Raw genomic sequence first — 25,011 nt, 5'->3', positions numbered from 1 at the left:
CTACGTGATCGACTTGCCCGGTGAGTATAATGTTAGTTGCACGTTCAACGTCACTGATTTGAGTCCGTTTGATGTTGTAGGGAGTTCGGATTTGAGGACAAATCCTTTCCAAGAAGGGGAGGATGATACGACCTCACGTGTTGGACCCATGACGAGAGCCATGACGAGGCGGCTTCGGGATGGACTCGCAACTTTCATTCAAAAGTCCAAGCGGGAGGAGCCTAGGAGGACGGATGAGCCAAAGTTGAGGATCGTGCTGAAGAACGAGGGCCGACCAGTTGGATTCAACTGGAAATCTTCCTATTGAGATGACATCTGAAAGCTATGAAACTACCACCATTGTCTTCGTCTTGGAAACAGCTTCGCGTGGGTATCTTGCACATCCCAATCGGAGTCCGAATGAGGGAGTTATGGCGGTTTTACGGAAGTCGCGCAGAGAAGGCCGGGAGCTTCGGGAAAAACGCCCGACCGGGCGTTTCGCTTGTGAAAATCGCCCGGGGACAGGGAAAACGCCCGGGCCGGGCATTTTGGCATGTGAAAAACGCCCGACCGGGCGATTATGCCGAATTTTTAGATTTTGTGGGCCAACCTTCTATTTTTGGACCCATAGTATAAATACCTCTTGATGTCATTTCTTTTCTTTAGGTTTTTGCTGAATTATATGCTTGAGAGATTTGTTCCTCTTTGAGAGGGTTTCCTATCCAATTCCTAGATTTAGGTTGCTTGGTTCATCAATTCTTAGTGAAGTATGGATCAAGTAGAGGTATGCTTCAAGGTTTGTGGTTTCCTTGAAGATCTAGCCATGGATGCATGTTAGTATGTTGTAAGTGTCTTAGCTTACCTCATCAATGACTATGTATCTCAATTTCCACCCTATCCAATGTTACTTCTTGCTTTAATCATCTTAGTTTCCTAAATTCTTGTTGGGTTGCCATTATTGATACAATAGAAAATCTACTTCACAAAAATATTAGATCAATCACCTACAAATTGGGTAAATCCTTGGGAAATTGGATAGGAAACCCTCTTCAAGAGAAACAAATCTCTCAAGCATATAATTCAGCAAAAACCTAAAGAAAAGAAATGACATCAAGAGGTATTTATACTATGGGTCCAAAAATAGAAAGTTGGCCCACAAAATCTAAAAATTCGGCATAATCGCCCGGTCGGGCGTTTTTCACATGCCAAAATGCCCGGCCCGGGCGTTTTCCCTGTCCCCGGGCGATTTTCACAAGCGAAACGCCCGGTCGGGCGTTTTTCCCGAAGCTCCCGGCCTTCTCTGCGCGACTTCCGTAAAACCGCCATAACTCCCTCATTCGGACTCCGATTGGGATGTGCAAGATACCCACGCGAAGCTGTTTCCAAGACGAAGACAATGGTGGTAGTTTCATAGCTTTCGGATGTCATCTCAATAGGAAGATTTCCAGTTGAATCCAACTGGTCGGCCCTCGTTCTTCAGCACGATCCTCAACTTTGGCTCATCCGTCCTCCTAGGCTCCTCCCGCTTGGACTTTTGAATGAAAGTTGCGAGTCCATCCCGAAGCCGCCTCGTCATGGCTCTCGTCATGGGTCCAACACGTGAGGTCGTATCACTCAGGCTCTAATTGCCCTTCAACATTCGTCTCCAGCCGCCTCTCCTGCTGTGGAAGTCGTGCCCTAGCTATTTAGATTGTTAGGGCTCAATAACAGACCCAGTAACATTTGCCCGCCGGGCATTTTTTTGGCTCAGAAATCGCCCTACCACAGGTTTTTTGTATCGCGATATGCACCCAAATTGTTTGGTCAGGCAATTTTCGCATGACCGCACGTTTTTTCATTGTAATGCGCAGTCTTCGTAAAACAGTCATATCTTCTTCTACCGGACTCCGATTGAGGCGTGCGAGGTATCCACGCAAAGCTCTTTCGAAGATGAATACAATGGTGGCCTTATAAAAGTATTTGAAGTTAATCTTGGAGGGATGAATATGTTCAGATTTGGACATCTTTTTCTTTTTCCTCTCCCTTAGAGCTTAGTCTTTTGTCCTACAATATATCAAAATGACCCCATTTTTCACCTGAAAAAGTTTTTTATAATAATGTAATAAAGGACTATAATTTGATTCACATCAAATGCCCCCAAACACACGTTAAACAATTTAGCACTCTCTAGACCTCTATGATCATTCCTCTCACATCACGCAAACCCACACGAGCCCTCAAAACTTATTGGATTGACCCTGCATTCACTTGCAAACCACCTAAGAGCTTGTCACTCCACTACACCAATTTATGCTCGGGTAGTTGATACGCTCGGATTTTGCACCGTTTTAAGGCCATTATTTGGTCCGTTTTTTATGTCAAAGTCACTTTACACGTCCATTAATTGCATAATTTGTCTATTTTGGTATTTTGACGTGTTTTGTGAGAAATGTGCATAATTGAGCCGAAAAAGGGAGCCAAAACGCCAAGTTTGGAAATCTAGAGTCGACGGCGACCGGCGACGGCCGCGGATGTGTGCGGCAACCACCGGCGCTCGGCGGGCAGATCAACGCAGCGGTCCGCCTCGGAAAAATGTGCTTGGAAGAGAAGTCTCGTCCGGCGACCGCCGGAAGATGTGTACGCGGTCCGCCGCCGAGGGAACAGACTCTCTGGACTCCAACGCGGCGACCGCCGGCCAAGGTGCGGCGGCCCGCCGGAGAAAGGCGGTCAATCCGAGAAGCCCTAGATTTGCGTCCAGTTTTACCATATTTTGGAGATTTTTTCCTTCTACAACAAGTCATGGCTTTCCCCTATAAATAAGACCTCAAGCTTCATCAAAAGAGAGAACTTCCAATTGCAAAAATACTTCATAGAGATCAAGACCTAGAGTACTTCATTGGTGCAAGGAGTTGGAGAAGGATTTCAAGAACATCAAGAACGACAAGGATTCAACCTACGGGTTTTATTTACTTTAGTTTTATGTTCAAATTGTCTTCCATTCAATCTATGTTTTTAGCTTATTCAAGTATGTGTAACTAAACTCATAGGATTATAGGGATGTGTTAGTAACGACTTTGGTTATACAAGTTCCGTTTTCTATTTAATATCCGTTTTGTTTATACTTTGTTTCTTCCCTAAGTTAATCTTGATGCTTCATGATTGAGTGACACAATCGTGTATGATTTATTATAACTTGCTTCATAACTGTGACAAAGTTCTAGCGAGTTAGATCCACTTAGTAGACACTACAGCTTAGCTTCCCTTAAAACGGCATTGTTAATTGAGAGTGAGGACTTTTCAAGGGTCTTAGGAGATTTTTGGAGTTACGTGTTAGGATTGACAACCCTAATCTTGTAATCAACGTTTGTATCGCATGAGCATAAGCTAGGTGACTCGTTCTATCAAAGTAATAACTGTGCTAGGATATTGTAGTTGAAATTTTGTATAACCATAACTGTGAACACACATCCCTGGAATTCCCTTATCTCTATTGTCTTTCTCCTGATTTATTTGCTTTTAGTTGATCTATGCTTTTTATTGCTTTTAGTTTTTCAAAAGTTTTCAAAACCCAAATGTTTTTGCAGATAGTAATTGAGTCTTAGTAGAGGATAGACACTTTGTGTTCGTCTTCCCCGTGTTCGATATCCGGTACTAACCTTTAGCTATACTATATATACTCTGTATACTTGCATGTTTATTTAGTGCTAATAAAAAGTGCATCAGTAGTGCCTAGAGAGTCTCAAATCATCGTAACTAGATCGACAAAAGGAGTTCTTTCGTAGATTCTATTTTTAAAGATACTTACGGTGTTTCCCCCAAACATAAAAATAACTTACTATTGGGGTTTGATGCCCCTTGCATAGTGGAAGTCATGCATAAACAAATAAATCATACGGATCTATTTGACCAATTATGGGATCAATTAACCACATGTTAAACAATTAATTGCATGTTATAACGCACATAAATTCATGCTTAAGGAAATTTAAACCCTAATTCATGAATTTCCTACGGATTAGAATTACCGATCTAATTCTCCAAAGAATAGACGATTGCTTGCGCCTTCTCCACGTGATGTTCTTCATACTCAACCACGAACCTTCTAATTTGTATCCCGAACTCAGATTATGACCTTCAGTGGGCAAAGCTTGTCAGAATCGAAAATGGCTTGATTAGAAAGAAGACAGATATTCAGTTCTTGAGAGAAATTTTGAGCTTAATTATTAATTAATCTACCTTCTAATCTCCTTTTATATAGAGTTATGATGAGCTAGATTAGGGATCCATGGAGGTTGGACTCGGGCCAAACCTGTTGGTCTTTTACTAATTAAATTGAGCCCCAATTTAATACAAGCACAAACAAAATATTATTATCATCCACCATAGTATAATAATATTGACTGTCCGTCCAATCCCAAATTATGAGTAATCTGAGCTTTACCTCTTTAATTTATTATTTCCGTGTTTAAGATATAAATATCCATTAATTAATTTAAGTATGCTATTTGACTTTAATTAATTAATATCTTTTTCCAAGAAGAAGGCTCATGGTGTCAAAAGAAGGGTAATTTAGTATAGGCTCAAACAAGGTTGCTAAGGGATGCCCTTACAATGAGATTGGTTCAGATAGTTCGAAAAACTTTGTCCAACTGGTTATTCCTATTGCCTTTAGTCCTCACTAGCATATGTCATTTCCCTCTTAGCATCAAGTGGCAGCCACTCTACTTCTCTGTGTAGTAGAAAGTGTTATACTCTGGCTTTTAACTCACATTTAGAGGGCTTCACAGTTGGTTTAAAAATTCTGATATCAACCTATTTAGAATGAGGGGTCTCACAAATCAACATGCAATTTTCTCTTCATTCACTCTTGCTAAGGGTTTTAAGCCTTTCATATTTTCCAGTTCTTACATGCTTCCCTAACACACCTTGGACAGATACACCAGTTGATTCGACATGCTTCGCTCAAATGACCTACCAACTGACCTATCAACTGATCAATTCATGATTCGACATGCTTTGTTCAAATGATCAAGGTAATTAACAGGTTCAGCAAGCAAACATAATTAAGTCAAGTCATGCTTCTATCCACATACTCCACACTACTCCCCCCCTCTCACTTTATCTCTGCTTGCCCTCAAGCTTGCACGATAAAGATTGTAACTTCATGTTGCCTCTCATTCCATAAGTTGCTAATAAATATAACGTCTCTACTATAATGAAATTTCTCCGGGAAACCATGCATCTTAACAACTATATCGATGAACAGAGGCACCACTCACGATACATCAAAGCTCGGTGGCAAGGCTCTATGAACTTACTTAAAGAGACGATCCACCAGTACAATCACAACCATATTTTGATGAATCATGACCCAAATCATATTTTGAATCGATAATGGTTATAGCATGCCTAAATATATACAAAGTTGTTTAATTGTTCATAGGCTGATGTGAATTCGGGAAACGCCAAACCAATAGAAGGAGTGAAGGTATATAATGAGTTAAACCGGAGATGGGGTCTAATTCAAATCATTCGTTGCCTGCCAAGACAACGTCAAAATTCCCTTATCTTATCACCATTATCTTCATCTTCGAAAAATAGTCACGTGGGTATCTCGCACGCCTCAATCAGAGCCTAGATAAAGAAGTTATGGTCGTTTGACGAAGGCTGCGTGCAGTAGTGCAAATCCAGCGACCGGCTAGGTTCGAAAGCAAGGCATGTGAACCTGGCGACCCACCAGCTGCCTACAGGATTTTTGAAGCATTTCACCAGTAGATCGCCAGCTTCGAGCCCATACCAACCTGGCGAACCGCCCAAATTTTCCGAGGCATGTTTTGGCGTGTGTTTTTAGCTTTTTTTGAACTATTTTCCCACCCTAGTATAAATACTACACTGGGGTTTGTCCTTGGGCAGCTTGAATGATATTTGTAAGTAAAAAGACTCCATTTTGGAGCACCCATCTTCATTTTTAAAGATTTATCAAAACTCCTTTGTGGTTTGATTCCAATCTAATATCGAGCTTAGGTTGAATGTAAAGTATGCTTTACTATTCTTGTGTTGCTAGTTTTGTGGATCCATTAGATTTTTGCTTTGGTGAAAGTTACTTTGGATTGTCTTCATTGTATTGTAGAAGGTCCATAGGTTCCAAGCGTCTATTTGAAATCATAACACCTTCATCTTTTTTCTCTTCCACCTTTATTATTATTTCATTTCTTGTTTGGTTTGCTGGGTTGTTGAAATGTTTGCAAGAGCTAGTTCGGGGTAAACATATGTGTCTTGAATCCACAAGATTCACATTATGGGCGTCAGCCATGCTACCACTGATTCAATTTTAGTCGAATTTACGCGAAGCTCTCCTGCCGAAATTATACAACCCAAATAGTCAATAGTTTCCACACCAAAGGAGAACTTGGATTGTTTAACATATATAATAATTCCGCGATCAATATCAACAATATTGTCCAGAGATGATCAACATGGTTGCCAAGTGAATCCGAATTGATTAATACTCTCTCTGTCCCAAGAAAGTTAAGTCACTTCTTTTTTGCACTCGTTTTAAAAAAATCATAATAAATAGTTAGAGTGGGTTATAGTAAAGTTAAAACGAGAATACTGTAGATAAGAGTTTTCTTTACATTATTCTCGCTTTTACTTTACTATTTATCTACGTTAACACATTTTTTTTTAAAATGAGTGCAAAAAAGAAGTGATTCAACTTTCTTGGGACATAGGGAGTATATCATAAAATAATACAATCACGAGCTTACGCAAGAATGGTCAAAATATGTTATTCATTGCCACTTGGAAAGTTGATGGCGGATTGGTGAGGCCCAACAACATCGCGAAAAATTCAAAGTGTCCATCGTGAGAAAAGCAAGTTGGTGAACATCATGTTTTCGGATTTGATGATATCCCCGAGTGTAGGTCCAACGTAGAGAACCCGCGAGCCTCATGAAGTTCATCAAAAAACTCATTTTTCGTTCGGATTAGGAAATGATCCAATATTGTGGCTTCGTATATTAGAGTTTGTATACTAGAATCACCTTTTGAGTGATTGAATACTGTAAAAACTCTTATTTTATTTTCCAAGGAATAATGCAGATTATTTTTGTCATAATGTTGTTATGTTTTACATATGGATGTTTATATATTTAAATGTATAAGAACTTAACAAAGTCTAAGTCTTTGTTTTAGTAGACCAGTTGTGGGCGTCGTCCACTTTAAGGTAAAACGGTTAGTTCTGAACAAAGAAAAAAAATAATTTCACAACCCAGATAGGCCTAGACAACCTATCGTGAAAGGTTGCAATATCAGTTCGCATATTTCTAAACCTTACTAAAATAAGATGACATTGGTGTGGTACAACACTGAATGGATCAAAACAACGAGACGTGTCTTTATGCTATCTACTGAAAGATGAGGTCTTGATAAATATTTATTTCTTAATATATACTCCCTCCGTCCCATTTAAAATGAAACGTTTTCCTTTTTGGGCTGCCCCATTAAAAATGAAACGTTTCCTTAAATGGAAACAATTTTCTCTCTACTTTTTCATCTCTCTTACTTTACACTCTCTTCATTAACTCACAAAACAACACTACATAAAATCCCGTGCCAATTTCCAAATGTTTCATTTTAAGTGGCACGGAGGGAGTATATATTAGTATTGAGCATACGATATTGATTATGCACTACTTTGTCTTATCAAATGGTGCGGGTTTTTCGCAACCCAATAATTCTAATATCTTGGTGATTAATATCTAGCAGTGCTAGGATCGCTATTATGTTGAATCGTGCGCAATGTGAGTCTCATTTGATAATGTCCACAAGAGGAGCTCGGAACAAGGTTTTATTATTCGGAACCAAGCTAGTTGGAGTTTAATTACTCTATGAATAATAAATAAGCGTTTCATGCTAATTCCACTCTTGGGATTAACAAGATGTTAATTAATTAAGTCCATAGCAACCATTAATTAATTAATGGACATTTATATCTTAAGCGCGGGAAATGAAAGTCAAAATGGAAACTCAGATTACTTGTAATTTCGGATTTGGATGGGCAGGTCAATATTACTTATGTAGTGGTTGTTCGTAATATTCCAATTAAATCTTGTATTAAATTGTGGGTTCAATTTAATTAGTTAAAAGCTAATTGGGGAAGGCCATATCCAAAACATCGTCCCCCTCTCCTCCTTAATATAAATAGGAGAATAAAGGAGACAGAAAATATTATCAGAAAATTTCGTCCCTCTCTCCTACGTGAGATCGATTTATGTCTTCTTTATTTAAGTCCTAGTGTTCTGGAGAGATCAGTTCGCACTGATATCATAATACAGTTCGGGAACCAATCAGAAAATCCGTGGTCTAGTATTGAAGATCTTCATGTGGAGAAGTCACGAGCAATCTTCGATTTCTAGGAGAATCATCAAGGTATTATTCCTACTCCGTAGAAAAGCATGTTTTAGGTTTCAATTATACTTAAAGCATGTTTTAATTCAAGTTATGAGCATAATACATGTGATAATTACGTGAATAAATTTTGTCTAAATAATCCACTGAATTGATCGAAATTATTATGTGATTTATTTGTATGCGCTTCCGTTGCCAACTCCTTTAGCGTATACACTACCAAAATAACAAATTTACTGACGGAGAATTATTTCGGTAATACCAATTTTTCCGTTGGTAAACTGGTTTTACCGACGGAAAATTTAGTCGGTAATTTGTTTTTAGCTATGGCATACGGAAATTCCGTCGGTAATTTTTGAAATCTATTGGTAACACCTTTTTCCATCAGCAATTACAGGCGGATTGGCTACCGTCGATAATTGCTTTGGTAACTGAGCTTTTTTTGTAGTGATAGTCCACGCAAAAATTATAGGAACCTTCCTTTTTTGCGTATAACACGGATGAAGTGAACGATCTTGTGCTATGTTGTACTCCCTCCGTCCCCCATAATTTGTCACCATTTGACCGGGCACGAGCTTTAAGAAATGTAATAGAAAGTGGGTTGAAAAAGTTAGTGGCATGTGGGTCCTACTTTTATATATTAGTTTTATAATAAAATGTGAGTGAGAATGAGTTAGTGGAATATGGGGTCCACTACCATAAATTGTAAAAGTGAAAGGTGACAAATTTTTAGGGACGGACGAAAAAGGAAATATGTGACAAATTTTCAGGAACAGAGGGAGTATGTTTATTCTTTTTTCTCAATGATTATGACTTCTAAGGATCTTAGTATTTATAGGATCCCACCCTACTTATCGACTCTCTTGATATGATTCTTTTTTTGGAAAAGAATCAAGAAGAAAATCCGAGAAGATATTCACCAATCCTACTTAACATTATTAAAGCAAAAAGATAAGGCAAAAATGGATTACATTATTTAACTCTATCTAGAGCTTTAATATTGGTATTTCGCGGGATCGACTTCCTGTCCGTTTAGGATGGTCACGCACGCTGCGACCGACTTGGGCTCCGTTTGTGCTCGGCTGTGGATTCTCGGATGATTGGTGGGAGGGCCCTATCAGGGGCCACCGCCCTAAATCCACGGCGGAGTAGAACCCATAAAATAATTTAGTAATAAAGAAGTCTACTAGAGGCAACACAATTTAAATTGATGAGGAAAGTTGCTATGGACTACTAAAAATATATTAAAATATGAAGTGGAAATGCGCAAAGGCATTCGCCTCCCTCATTAGCATTATATAACTTGGTTGGATTGCAACTTGAAAATTTTTATAACATTATATTTTATTAAAATTCGAATATATGATTGTGATGCGCCTCTATCCATGGCTCACACACGACAGCCGTCTACCTTGACTTTCAGCTTGCAGACAATCTGTCCATCTCCTTCAAATTTTCTATAATAACCTTGAATTGAAATTATGTTACCATTATGAGACATACATGAGTCACACTTGACTCTTGGGTAGGGCTTAAGCTCTTATCCAAACTTTTCTTATTATAAATTTTTTAAAATTTTAGAAAATCACGTTAAGCCCCTTATGAAATCACTACTACATAATTAAGAATAACATCCTACTTGCAGCTGTTACTAGTAACTTTTTTTGCTTCCGCCTCTAGATCCAACACAGTGCTCCGTGAGAATAGAGATACATCATATGTTTACGATATTACTCCCTCCGTCCGCAATTAATTGTCATTCTTTGATTTGACACGAGTTTTAAAAAATGTAATGAAAAGTTGGTTGAAAAAGTTAGTGGAGTGTGAGACCCACTTTTTATATTGGTTTTATAATAAAATGTAAGTGAAGTGAGTTAGTGGAATGTGAGACCTATTTACCATTTATGGTAAAAATGAAGTGTGACTATTATTGAGGGCAAATCGAAATGGAAAAGAGTGACAATTAATCGGGGACGAAGGGAGTATAATATTAGAATCTCACGCATTCATTCTATTATTAGAGAGAAATTAAATATATACAAAAAGTAAGCACCTGCTAGCTTATGCCTGAAATTGATAGCTTAAAAATGAATGGAATTAGCCAGACATATGGTGATTGTAAAAAGGGAAAGAATCGTAGGGGGGAGTCATCAGCATCTTGCTCTCATGGTCATCATGAGACCACAGAGAATCATTTGTGGGGAAATCCCATACTAGAGGAGATGTGATTGGAAAATTGCTACTCTCTTCAGACAGCTCTATGTCCTTCCAGATCTCATCTATGGAATACACTTCTTCCGCAGCCGCCTTGCACTTGTTATTGTTGTTTTGTCCCTCCATCCCGCCAGTGTCATAGAAGCTGGCGATGGAGGAGCAGGATGAGGAAGAGGAGGAGGAGAAGGAGGAGGCATGAGGAATACCGGTGGCCTTCTTCTTCTGTTCCTGAGCCTTCTTCCTCATGTGAGTTCTCCAGTAGTTCTTGATCTCGTTATCAGTGCGACCGGGTATTTTCCTGGCAATTCTTGACCATCTACACATAGAAGAAGGAGGGTTATGAGAATCACCAATATGGGGTTTGTTTGTGTTGACAATTGAAACTAAGAAAATATACTATAATACAACTATCTCATATGGATATACAAAGAGAACTGAAAATCACTATATAAGTCTCATGGGTCTCTTCTCGTATCACCAATTATTTTAGGATGAAACCTAGGGATTTCAATCAGTTTGAATAGCACACCTGTTTCCCCATTTGGAGTGGAGTTGGAGAACGAGGCGCTCTTCGTGAGGGGTGATTTTACCCCTCTTAAGGCCAGGGTGGAGGTAGTTGACCCAGCGCAGACGACAGCTCTTGCCGGTGCGTTTGAGACCTAGAAAAGGGAAGAAAATAAGACAAGGGCGATGGTAGAGGGGAATCCATGCCCAAAACAAGCCTACCTATTTCGCATCTCCCGCCACCTTCAAACCTGATACTTTAGCAATGAAGTCCCAACGCCGGTCGCCGAATAAGTTAACGTAGAACACCAACTGAACGTCCTCTTCTTCGGTCCATGGCCCCTTTCTCATGGCTTCTTCTTTCTCCATCATCTCTTGATTCTACCTAGCTATCTGTCGATGGATCACTATATCTATCTATATATATATATATATATATATATGTATATATATTGAAGCAAATGGAAGGAAGGGTGATATGTGAAGATGGCTATTTTAGCCATTATAAAAGTTTTTGCCTCCTTTCCTTTAGATAAGTGGTTTGATATGTTGATGTAACTTTCATAACTGCCCATCCAATTCTACTATTCCACGTATTTTTGCATAACAATATGTCATAATACATGCATTTCTCATTTATTTATTAATCCTGTTTTTTAAAGAACATCTTTGGAATTCTTTGAATTTAGATTATGCCGGACAGACATCTTTTTTTTTTAATTTATTTTCAAGGATATAAAGTCAATGAATATATTAGACACTGATTGATAACGAAAAATTAGTAATCATCGAAATTCTATTTTTTTGAAAATATAAATATACTTATTAGACAACCACTAGAAAACTCCTAAAAATAAAATAAAAACTATAAAATTAAAAATAAAATAAAATAAAAACTATAAAATTAAAATAAGTCTAAAACTAATAAATTGTGTTTTTTCCCTCTCAACGTGTCGGATGGGCAAAAACTATTAGGATCCGTTTGGTACACAGAATTGGAATTGAATTGGAATTAGAATTCTATGGAATTGAATTGGAAGGAATTGAATTGGAATTCAATTTCAAATCCTTTGTTTGGCAAAATGAAATAATTGATATGGAATTGAATTTAAAAATTGAATGTGTGTGCGCGCGCGCAGTGTGTGTGTGTGTGTGAATGTGTGAGTTGTGTACTGTGTGTGTTGTGTGTGTGTATGTGCACTGTGTGTGTGAACGTGTGTGCTGTGTGTGTGTGTGTGTGTTTGAGGATGTGTGTAGTGTGTGTGTGAGAATGTGTGTTGTGTGTGTGAATGTGTGTGTTGTGTGTGTGTGTGCGCGCGCTTGTGCAGTGTGTGTGTGTGTGTGTTTGAATCGTGTTGTGTGTGTGTGCTGTGCTGCGTGCGTGTGTTTGCTGTATGTGTGTGTGTTTGCTGTATGTGTGCAATGTGTGTAATAATTATGCATTGTGTGTGTAATTTAATAAATATTTGGAATTCCACTACTTTTGATATGGAATTCAAATTGTGGAATTGGGTTACAATTCCAAATCTAATTTTTTTTATGATACCAGACACTAAATTTGGAATTGAAGGCTCCAATTCCAATTCCACACCTCCAATTCCATATACCAAACACAACCTTACTAATCACCTTTATATTCTTCTTCCGATTTCCATTTTTATTTTTAAAATATACTCCCTTCGTCCCATAAAAATATATGCATTTTCCATTTTCATTCGTCCATAAAATGGGTATTTTCATTTATGGAAAGTTATCTCTATTTATTACCCTTATACATCAAGTTATTCACAACTTATATTACTATTAGAAAACTAATTTATTTTCCACTATCCACTAATACTACTTTCACTACTCTTCCACTCCTCTCTCTTACTTTACCAATTTTGTTTCAATTCTTGTGGCATATCATATGCCCGCATTTTTATGAAATAAAGGGTTTAGGGTTTAATCACGTATGAAGAAGTATGAAGTATCAAAACTTATTAGAAAATCACATGAGAAGTTGCTGACATAAATGTGGCAAAATTCATATGCCGACAAATTTAGGGATTGCGAAAAATGCCCTTCTAAGTGATTTGGGCATTTTCATCCGAAAAGTGGCTAAAAAACTGCATCTGTGATTATATAAAATGTTAGGGTTATCAAGGTATATATATACTTTTAGGGCTCTGTGGTGTAACAACCCTAAAGGTTAGGGACTAATGGTGCAGTTCACTCTATTCTAAATTACATGTTAATTTTTATTTTCAAATTTGATTATTATAGATGTCAATCAGTGTTTTAAAAATCGGACTGGACCGACTGGTTCAACCGATCCGAACACGAACCGACTGACAGTCCAATTCGATTTACTGTTTATACTAGTATGATGTTGAGCCATTGAGAACGCTTGAACCGGCAGGTCGGTCTGGTCAGAAATCGGAAACCAGTTTTTCTTTTTCTTTTTTTTAAAAAGTTTAAAAATTTGTCATTGGAAAGCTTGAACTCATGACCTCCACTCCAATTAACAAGAGCTTTACCACTCTATCACAAACCTTACTCAAAAAAATATGAACATTAAATATTCCTGTACATTGAACATTAAGTTTTTTTAAAAAAAAACAAACTAATAATTCATTTTATTTTTTAATGTAATCGTTAATTATGATACATATAATTATCATGTATGTATTTTAACTCGTTACTAATATATTGTTACTGTTGTTATTGTTATTGTTATATTGTAAGGTTCAATTTCTTTTTATATATTATTCTTTATAGTTTATTTTTTACTAAATATATATTTTTATAGTATATATTTAATTTATGTACCCTGATATTAAAGTATAGTTTTAACTAAAATAATTAATTATTTTTATTTAACACTAACTATATTCGTTATAATATTATTCCACCAGGTACATTTTTTTGAATTGATATAAATTTTATCTACTTTTATACGTAAAATATTAAATTTTTATTTAGACCAACAAAAAATTTATAAGTATATTTTATTATATTCACTAAATTTTTATCTAGACTAACTAATACTCCCTTATCCCATTCAAGATGACCACCTTTCCTTTTTAGTTTGTCTCAATCAAGATGACCACTTTTCAATTTTGAAAATAGTCTCCTCTCTCTTTTCTCATTAAAATATTCAACTATCTTTTTTCCTCTCTACTTTATTCCACCTAATAATAACTATGTCACAATTAAAGTGGTTTGTGATTTTTACGTAAAAGGAATTTTTTTTATAGGAAAACGAAAAATAAGATTTTTATTTGCTTTTATGGGTGTATTACACCATATCTTTGATATCATGATATGGACAGTAGTGTAGTTTACACGGCAACAGTGGAAAACAAATCATAAAATAGTGTGTGAGAAAATAGGAAGGCATATGCGTCGTTGGTGTTGGACAGAAAGCTGCGAATGGGGTTACCATATAAACAAATACAATAAATACATCAAAAGGTTTTTGTGGCCTTTCTTTGATTTGTTGCCTGCTAAAAATCTGATTTCTATTACTTATTTTAAAATAATTTGACCCTTCTCTTCTGCAAAGGCCAAACAATACAAACGTAACCTATCAATATTGTCTCTTCTAAGTTCTATCTAATAAATTACCCAAACATTCACAACATTTAATTATTATGTCTCGTTTGTACAGAGTTACAATTAGAACGACTAACAACAATTGGTAAATTTGATAAAACCCTATTTAGGGAGTTTATTCTACTTGGCTTAAAAGGATATATCACTACTTAATATTTTTGACCAAAATACTAGTTTTCTCACACTTATATTTACATTTCGTCTTTAATATAGGGTCTTGTTAGGTTGAGATTTTTGAACCTGATTGAGAATTGAGATGCAATCTCAGCCACTCATTCAGAATATTTGTGAAATGTCAACTAGGGGTATTATCGTCAATAGCTTGCACATCAAATGTCAACAACTTTATTCAATAAATACTTTTTTTTTATTTTAATTTATTTTATTTTTTATTTTTTAATTTTTTTTAAATTTTTTTTTAAAAAAATCATTTTTTTGTTAACTATATATACAAATCATGTCAACTACACATCAAATGTAATGACAACTACATGTACGATTTATGTCAAAAAGTATTTATTGAATATGTAGTTGATATGGTTGAAATTTTTTTAAAAAATTTTAAAAAAATTTAAAATAAAATTAAAAAAAAATAAAAAATTAAAAATATAAAATTAAAAACTAAAAAAAATATTTATTGAATAAAATGTACCATGATATTACCATTCTGTCCTTTCATAATTAATTAATCTAAAGATATTTTCTATGTGGAAAAATCTGGACCACTCATTTAATAAAAATGAGGAACTAATATTGCATCTCATTTTTCAATTAGTATAAAAAATCTCAATTGATTACAGTCCCTTTAATATACGTCATATTAACTTTGGACTGCTTGATTGTTTTCAATCTATTTCCTTTAAATTAAATGTGTGTACAAGGTATGCATCTCATAAGATTTAAATCCAGGTGAGGAGTTCATAAAGTAAAAGTGATGCAACATTCTCTATAAATGTTCAACAGTAGACGATGTTTTTCTCTTCTATTTAGTTAGACCATCTACAAAAGTACACTAAAATTTAATAAAACGAAGTAGATAATTAGCTCCAATGGGACTTTAAAACAAATACTACTACCATTTTAGGTTTGTTTAAATAAAAACAAACCCAAATCACTTTCTCAAATTTGGTTAGTATTCTTTTAAGTTTGAATTTAATGTAAATGGTTGGAATAAAGATACCATTTAATTTGATTTTTACACTAAAATGGGTTAAAGTTTAGTATAAATAGTTGAAGATATACTTAAAAAAAAATAAAAGAAAATAATTAGACCATTAATTATCATAAGAAAAAGTTAGGGGAATTTGGAGTTAGGAATAAATTAAATGTGGAACAATATTCTAATTAACATGGTAATATGTATATATATATATATATATATATAGGGATGTATTAAGATGACAACACTATTTATTGTAACGCCGTACCACCATTTTAGGCCATTGGATCTTAAAATCGTGTGCTTGTCATGCTGCCACGTGTAAAAACGCGGATGAGTAAAATAGGAAATTTCTAATTTTACGTTACCAGATTGCAGTGCTGTTCATTGAATATTGCAGTCTTACCACAACAATATTGCAGTTTACCACGACTGCAATATCTAATACAGTAGACTGCAAACCCGTGTTTTTTCACGAAACTTAATCCTAGGCGTCCATAAATGAGATCTAACGGACTATATTGGTGGTATGGTGTTATCTTATCTATGGTGGCACTATAGTGCACCATATATATATATATATATATATATAGGGGTGCGTTAGGCTCCTTTGCACCCTAAGTGTCCTATTTCCTTCTTAATCTCAGCCCTTGGATCCTTAAATTGGATGGTTGTGATCAATGCATTATTAGTCTATAATGTTGCATTATTAGCCACTGTGCATTATTAGGATGAAAATGTGCATTATTAGTCTATAATGTTGCATTATTAGCCGCTGTGCATTATTAGAATGAAAATGTGCATTATTAAATGACACGTGTCATTAATCTAACCGTCAGATGACAAAATCGTGGGTCTAGGATTAAGAAGAAAAAAGGACAAAAGATATGAAATGGATTTGAATACCTCCCTCTATATATATATATATATATATATATATATATATATATATATATAGGTTTGTGTTAAAATGACAACTCTTCTTAAAGTGACATTGTGACACCACTTATACAATAATATTATAAACGCTACACAGCAATATTACAAACACTATACAACAATCTATAGATTGCTGTATAGTGTGTCGGATATTGCTGGACAAAAAAAATTGCTGGATAAAGACCAACAAATTGCTGGCCGTCTTTTTCAGATTTTTTATTTATTTATTTTGCCACGTGGCAGCTTATTATTTGTCCACGTGTACAAATGATTAACTAGGAATGGTGGTATGGTGTTATTTTAAGGGGTGGTGGCACGCTAACATGCCCCTATGTATATATATGGTGATGATATCGTGTAAAAAAGAACTTCCAACATTGAGATAGAAATGTAATAATATATGAAAGTAAACATCAATTTGTGTACTATAAAATATCTAAATGACCACTAATAGATTGACAAAATGTCTCTAATATTCAGTACTAATATTAAAATACACTAATATGACGTTATTCGATTGGCGTGACTCCTTATCCTATGTTTATATATGTCATTAAGTTATGAAATTATTATAGTTGAAGGGGTGATTATGACTAATTATCATATAATTATCTATTTATAATTAAATTATGAGACTCATTTTATGAACTAAACATAATACTTTAAAATATATAATTATGAGATATAATCTTGCCAACGGAACGTGTCATATACATATTACATTAATTCTTCATAATATCAGTCTATGAACTCCACCTACCAATATATATCATGCGCCACGAAGCTTATTAAATGTACGATTGTATTAAATTGTTTATTCACAAGCCAATTTTATAAATTTATATAAGAGGAAAATTGTATAAGTTCTCCACTATCTTGGATATAAGTTCTTATATTTTTAGGGTGCGCTTGAACAGGTAGATAGACACATTTAAAGTGTATTTAATAATTTAATCTAGTGTTTGATATGTTAATTTAATTATATGTGTGGTCCATTTAATGGTCAAGGACCCGTTGAATTATGGCTGAAAAAAGGTGTTTTATTGTCATGGAAAACTGGGTGATAATAATATATGCAACACTATATCAATCTTAAATTGTGTGGAATCTGCTAATATAGCCCTCGGGCTTGGAAAAACTGAAAAAGTCAAAGGATAGTTTTAAAATTTCCTACTATAACGTGACTTTAAATAACAAACCAAACATATGATATTAAGGATTATAGATAGCATACCATTAATTTAAACACTACAAATAGAAATGAAAAACCAAAAAAAAAACATTTTTACAAAATTATTGTATTCTAAAGATAAACTTCAATTCAATTATTCATGTATTACAAAATAAAAGAGATAAAAATTTGTTAAATATATAGATAATAGACTTGGTCTTTTATAAAATTGAATTTGAATTCCCAAAAGCGTTACTAGGACTCCCTATTATAAAATTCTAGGGATTTACACATGAGGTCAGACTTGAGCGCTAGTGAGCCTTTTAAATAATCAAGATTGCACTCCTCAAGACATTTTTATTGCCAATTAAACTGAATTAGCAGATATACATGTGATGTGTTTCCTTTAAAGGATAACATAGTATTTATTACACACGAAGTTATCTTCTTATTTTAACCTAATCCCAACTTTTACTCTTAATCTAGTTGTGTAATCTAAGCAATACTAAAAAGGATACGGGATAATTCTTCTTTTGTTCTAACTTGGTAATAGCATTCCATTTTAATGAAGAACAATAGATTTGTTCCCAGATAGGGAGTGACGCTTAAAGGTTATGCGTCTTTATAAGTAAAACGCATATCTGTTATGCGTCTTTATTTAATGACGCATAAGGGTTATGCGTCGTCAAGTAAAAACGCACATAAAATTAGCGTTTTGGAGTGACGCACAACAGTTATGCGTCTTTATTCAGTGACGCATAAGCATTATGCGTCTAACGTTAGTGACGCATAATTGTTATACGTCTTTCATTAGTGACGCATAAGGGTTATGCGTCTTCCAATCGCAATTTAAACCCAGCAGAACAGAGGCAGAAACACATTTCGACAGAGGCAGCGAGCAGGCAGCGGCAAAGTCGCAATTTTCCATCTTCTCCGGCGCAATTGTCCATCTTTTCCGACGAATTTCAAACATATTCGGTATTTGTTCTTCAATTTGGCTACATTTATCCCTTATTGCTTAATTTCTGTATGTTTTCCCTAATTTAACAAAGTTAGGGTTTAGGATGAAATTGATGAAATTTCGGACGATTTTTGTTGTTTTGTTGCCTATTTGTGTGTTTCACATGTATATAATTAGGAAGTGATTCAATTTTTTATGAAGTTGGATTGTTGAAGTTGAATTTTATGATTAAGTTGAATTGAAGTGTGTTTTTCAGTTGTAGTTGCAATTTAAGTTGGATTGTTGAGTTTTTATGATTAAAATTGAATGTTGATTAAGTTGGGTGATTATTTTGGGTTATTATTTTGAACTTAAGAATGTTGGAATGTTGATTCAATTTGAGTTTAGAGTTTATGATTATGTTGGAATGTTGATTCAATTTGGGTTATTATTTTGAAGCAGATGGCATCTTCAAGTTCTGAAGAACAGTTATGTTATGGACCTGAGGATCCATCATTACTCTTTCATCAAACCGAACACATTTCAGCCTCCTTGTTGGCGAATGGCACATCAAATGTGTTTAGAGTTCGTCGGACGGAAAGTAAGGTCTGGACAGTGCAAATACATCCAACTGTGAAACATTGGCTTGATGTATGGGGTTTCAAAGGCTTGTTGGAATGTGGAAGGCCGATGAGGATAGACAACGAGCTTATCACTGCCTTGATCGAGCGCTGGAGGCCTGAGACACACTGTTTCCACCTACCAGTTGGAGAGGTTACTGTAACCTTACAGGATGTGCAAAGCTTGTGGGGCTTGAGAGCAGACGGTCGTGTTTTCACTGGCCGTGACTACCCTATCGGATATGACGATTGGCCCAGCAAGTGTCGAGATATGTTAGGATGGATACCTGACGTAGAAAATGAAACGAAGCAGGGCGGTTTGTTAATGACATCTCTTATCCACCAAACGACGATACCTTTGGAAGATGGGTTGTATGATTATGTATACATGCAAAGGGCACGTATTCATGCGCTGATCTTGTTAGGGGGTCTTATTATACCGGACACCACAGGGTGCAAGGTCCCCTTTATGTGGTTGAATGCCTTTGACGTGTCTAGTATCAGTTGGGGTAGCGCTGCCTTAGCGTTTCTGTATCATTATTTATGCGAGGCATCTATAGGCAGACAGAAAAGAGATGTGGGTGGACCTATGATTCTTTTGCAGCTATGGGCGTGGGAAAGAATGCCCACATTGAGGCCATTCTTTTTTATATCGCCTATGCACACGCCGTATACCCCATCTGGAGCCAAGTAATTTACGTACCTGAGTACTAACCCCCAACTTCCAGATCATGGCCTTCAAACTGGGGCCCTTGTGCTTCTTCAACACATTTGCCCTCACATGGACCAAACAAAATTTGTGGTGTATCTGCGGGGCTCTTGTCATGATTTCAGACTCCATTGCTTTGAAGATTCCTTTATGCCTATCTGATATAATGCACACCTCCCTCTCGTATTTCACCACATGAGTTCTTACATGATCCAAAAACCACGACCAACTGTCATTGGTTTCTTCATCCACCACAGCATATGCAATAGGCAAGCATGTCTTGTTAGCATCAAAACCACAAGCAACAAGCAACTTACCTTTAAATCTTCCTCGGAGGTGAGTCCCGTCTATTGTTAACACCGGTGCAGCCTTCTGGAAAGCATGTATTGCAGGCCCAAATGCCCAGAAAACATAGTTGAACACATTTGTACATCTCTGACTCAACAGCTCATTGTGCTTCCACTTAACAATTGTGCCCGGATTCTGTGACTGGAGTTCAAACATGTAGCTTGGCAACTGCCTAAATGATTCCTCCCATCCACCATATACAAACTCTATAGCCTTTCTCTTTGCATACCATGCCTTCTTATAACTGATTGACACACCAAATCTGTCTTGAACATCAGCTATTATTGAGAAGACCTTGAAATTGGCACATTGTCGCACATGATGTCGAATACACAGAGCAATCATTGCCGATGAGAAGTTAGCATGATCTCTGTTAGCACGATGGCCTACACAAGTATGTCGCCCCACCCACTTTCTAACTTCCCACATATCGTCATGCGCCCTTTGAGTAACTGAAACCTCCCACTTACATTCCCTTGCTTTTTTAGCGTCGGTGGTGTTGATGATGCCAATACCTGTTGCTGTCGTTCCTGCAGGAAATTTGCATACGGCATGCCACCTTCTTAATTTGCTCTCGACGACCTTAAACTGTTTTTCCTGCCACAAACTCCACATAGTTATAGCAGTCTTCACATGAAGCTTCGAATCAAATTTTGTTCCCAACACAATCCAATGCAGCTCATTCCCATCCCAATACAAATTGATGTGTTCATTATCAACACCATCATCAGATACTCCAGAAGGACGACTTGGTAATTCGCGAAAGAATTTCAACCCTCTAGTGTTGTATTCCGAAAGTGGTTGTTCACCTTGTACAACAGGTTTACATGGTATTAGCTCATCATCAGAAGAACCATCACCATCATCAGAAGAACCATCACCATCACAGAGATCGGGTTCTGGCTCAGTATCAGATAGTGTTGTTGGCTCATTAAGAACATCTGCTACATCTACCTCATCATTCAATCCACCACCAACATCAACAACATCTACAACATCTCTATGCTCATTCATACTATGATCAAAGTTCATATGTTCACCCCTCGCAGATGATCCAATACCACATTCAGAGCTCAAAAGTTCAACCCTCGCAGATGATCCACTACCAAAATCAACAACTCGTGGGATTTCTGAACTTCTAACAGGTGAATACTCAACAAATAATTCAATACACCCACTTGAATTTTGAGCATTGTTGAACATAAACATTACACTTTCATCATTGCAAATCACAGAACATGTATAACTCATCCCGGAAGCAAACACTATACGTTGTCTCCACAATAATTCTATAGTGTGTTGGTTCACATCTATTCTCATCGCATCACATATCATTGCTACCAATTCAGAATAGAAAACACACGAATTTAATACGATGGAGCTCCTCGCACGAGGTGGATCATAACCAATACCCATATGTGGTAGTTGAACTACTCTACCACCCCAATACAAACTCACAAATACTTGCATGATTTCTGCATCACAAACATTTTCCAAAAACAACAATGAGGGACATTTTTTCTATAAGCCCTAATTTTTAATAAATTGGGTAAAACTAACAAAGTAGAGCAAAATAAACATGAATAATGATGAATGTAGCCAAATTGAAGAACAAATACCGAATATGTTTGAAATTCGTCGGAAAACATGGACAATTGCGCCGGAGAAGATGGAAAATCGCGACTTTGCTCGCTACCTGCTCGGGTGCCTCTGTCGAAATGTGTTTCTGCCTCTGTTCTGCTGGGTTTAAATCGCGACTGGAAGACGCATAACCCTTATGCGTCACTAATGAAAGACACATAACGGTTATGCGTCACTAACGTTAGACGCTTATGCGTCACTAAATAAAGACGCATAACTGTTGTGCGTCACTCCAAAACGCTAATTTTATGTGCGTTTTTACTTGACGACGCATAACCCTTATGCGTCATTAAATAAAGACGCATAACAGATATGCGTTTTACTAATAAAGACGCATAACCTTTATGCGTCACTCCCTAACTGGGAACAAATCTATTGTTCTTCATTAAAATGGAATGCTATTACCAAGCTAGAACAGAAAAAGAATTATCCCAAAAGGATACTCATCATATTTTACTGAATTATTTATATAGAAAACATGGTATCAATGAATAGTCGACATTAGGCAAATGCACAGCTTAGCACCATAATAGACAAATGAATAGCCGCCTTTAGGCAAATGCGAAGCTTTGCACCATAATAGACAAGAGGCAAAAGGCAAATAGAATGACAGCCACTCATTGCTTATATTTTATATATTGTGTATAAAAAGAATTAAAATTTTATTAGTGTTGATCAAATCCATGTTCAATTCTTATTTTTAGAACTACTAAATTATGTACTACTCCCTCCGTCCGCGAATAGGAGTCCCGGTTGAGTTGGGTGCGGGTTTTAAGAAAAGTTTGAGTGTAATAATTAAAGTGTGTGATAGTGGAATGTGGGACACATTTATATTATTATTTGATTTATTCTTTGGAATAATGAAATCTAACATTAAGAGAGAGAGTGAGAAATTGCAATCAAAGTGGATTAAAATTAATTGCGGCTTCTAAATTAAGGAACAATGGGGTCATTTTTTATACTCCTAAGATAAAATGTCTAACCGGGACTCCTAATGGCGGACGGATGAAAATGGCCAACCGGGACTCCTATTCGTGGACGGAGGGAGTATATAAGTTTGGTAAAAAACTTGAATTTGGTAGGATTTGCAACTTCTTAACCTCCCCATTCCATTACTAATCATTAAGACAATATAATTTCATAAATTTTAAATTATAATTTTGTTTAATTTTTAATCAAATTGGAAAATTAATCAAAATCTTTAAAGCACGAAAAGTGATACTACGAAAAGTGTGACATACCTATTTAGTTATTATTTATAATTTTAATTATTGTATACAATTATTAAACCCTATATTAATATTAACATTAATGTTAACAAAGTCAATATATATAATATATAATATATATTAATTATTGTTATAAATTAATAATTACTTAAGAAAATTTTGGCCTCATTTTTAAATTAAGACTTACACTTGACAATAATAATTAAATAACTAATAGTAATACATTTCATAATTTATAATGAAATAATAATAATAATAATAATAATAATAATAATAATAATATATAATATACACTAATAGTTATGTAGTAATTTAGTCGTTATTTTATACTCTCTCCGTCCACGAGTAGGAGTCTCGTTTACTTTTTTACACTTATTTTATAAAAATGATCATAAATAGGTCACGCAAAGCTGTCAAGTGCAGAATTTAGGCAAAAATTCAAGGAAGAAAAGAAGACATTACCTTGTGAAGCCAAATCTTTTCCTTAACATATGTGGCACGAAAATTCCATATTTACTATTACTTGGAGGAAACCTTTTACCAAGTTTAAATCATTTTCGAGCCTATAAATATCCCATAACCTAATTCATAATATTCACCCATTCATAGCCTCGATGACTCAGGCGACGCGACTGAATTCAAATTCGAAGTGATTTTGTGATGTATAAAATTATCTCTCTCCATCCCCTTTCTTCTTCCTTCCTTCTTCGTCCTTCTTCGTCTACCGTTTTCTTTTTCTCCGTCGTCGTGTTGTGAACCCCACGAATCGCCATCCCATACTCGAGTTAGTGTGGTTCTGTTTAATTTTTTGTAGAGTGAACTGCTTCCAAATCGATTAGCATGGCAAATTAGGGGTTTAGGGTTTTCAGATTTCTGGGTTATCTACATTGCAAATTTTAGGGGATTTAATTTGACAGTCCATTACTTCCCGATTAGGCAAATCGATAGGCAAAAAGTGAACCGTGATTGTTTTTTTTAGCATATGATTCATTTTAATTTTGCAATTGTGGTAATAATTTTGGCAAGTTGGGCGACTGGATTTAAGCTTATTATTTGGGGATTTCATGTGTTGTTGTTTTTTTGCTTTTGAATTAAGTTTACAGCTGGTTTGAATTATGTTATGTTGAATTGAATTCAGGCCCAATTGCAATGTCCTCTTCTTCTTCTCAATCTTACAGGTCAAGCTTCAATTGGAATTGGCCTCGTCCTGAAATTGTGAATTGTAATCACGATCTTGAGGCGGAGCTTGTGATATCTAGGACGGCTGCTAACCCGGGTAGACGTTACTATCACTGCCGTATATGGAAGGTTAACATCTTGTATTGTATTCAATATTTCAAAGGAATTTTGTTGGCAGAAAGTTTAATCACAAAGTTTTCTGTTGTGCAGGAAGATGACTCGCAAGTTTTTTCGATGGGTCGACGCGAGTCTATCCCCAAGCCAAGAGAGTTACTTTCAAAGAGTGAAACTTGAACGAGACCAATTCGAATCTCAGCTTAGAGCGAAATCGTTAATTGAAGGTGTTCTTGAAGAGAAATTGCACAAAAAAAGTGAGGAGTGCGAAGCGTTGAAG

The 25,011-nt window shown here is 35.9% G+C and overlaps 2 protein-coding genes across 2 annotated transcripts; both read right to left on the bottom strand.

Annotated features, from left to right (window-relative positions):
- Positions 1-10,337: 10,337 nt before the first annotated feature.
- Positions 10,338-11,552, bottom strand: LOC125219558 (transcription factor MYB48-like). Its single transcript, XM_048121568.1, has 3 exons — positions 11,337-11,552; positions 11,111-11,240; positions 10,338-10,897 (listed from the first exon to the last, which is right to left on the bottom strand). Exons 1-3 carry the CDS (start codon positions 11,455-11,457, stop codon positions 10,465-10,467), a joined length of 684 nt encoding a protein of 227 aa, XP_047977525.1. The 5' UTR covers positions 11,458-11,552; the 3' UTR covers positions 10,338-10,464.
- Positions 11,553-20,011: 8,459 nt separating this feature from the next.
- LOC125221094 lies at positions 20,012-21,819 on the bottom strand. Its single transcript, XM_048123223.1, has 2 exons — positions 20,215-21,819; positions 20,012-20,065 (listed from the first exon to the last, which is right to left on the bottom strand). Exons 1-2 carry the CDS (start codon positions 21,817-21,819, stop codon positions 20,012-20,014), a joined length of 1,659 nt encoding a protein of 552 aa, XP_047979180.1.
- Positions 21,820-25,011: the final 3,192 nt, after the last annotated feature.

Source organism: Salvia hispanica, chromosome 4 (genome assembly GCF_023119035.1).
Source record: "Salvia hispanica cultivar TCC Black 2014 chromosome 4, UniMelb_Shisp_WGS_1.0, whole genome shotgun sequence".
Taxonomy (NCBI): domain Eukaryota; kingdom Viridiplantae; phylum Streptophyta; class Magnoliopsida; order Lamiales; family Lamiaceae; genus Salvia; species Salvia hispanica.
The sequence above is the reverse complement of the archived record's forward strand: the minus strand, read 5'-3'. Positions and strand labels throughout refer to the sequence as shown.

Excerpts from the sequence above, each read along its gene's own strand:
- LOC125219558 (XM_048121568.1), bottom strand. The coding sequence starts at position 11,457 with ATGATGGAGAAAGAAGAAGCCATGAGAAAGGGGCCATGGACCGAAGAA. Across the intron at positions 11,241-11,336 it reads CTTCATTGCTAAAGTATCAG|GTCTCAAACGCACCGGCAAG; the intron begins GTTTGAAGGTGG and ends TCCCTTTTCTAG. Across the intron at positions 10,898-11,110 it reads CACTCCAAATGGGGAAACAG|ATGGTCAAGAATTGCCAGGA; the intron begins GTGTGCTATTCA and ends TTCTATGTGTAG.
- LOC125221094 (XM_048123223.1), bottom strand. The coding sequence starts at position 21,819 with ATGAGTTATACATGTTCTGTGATTTGCAATGATGAAAGTGTAATGTTT. Across the intron at positions 20,066-20,214 it reads AGTTGGGGGTTAGTACTCAG|ATGCCTCGCATAAATAATGA; the intron begins GTACGTAAATTA and ends GTCTGCCTATAG.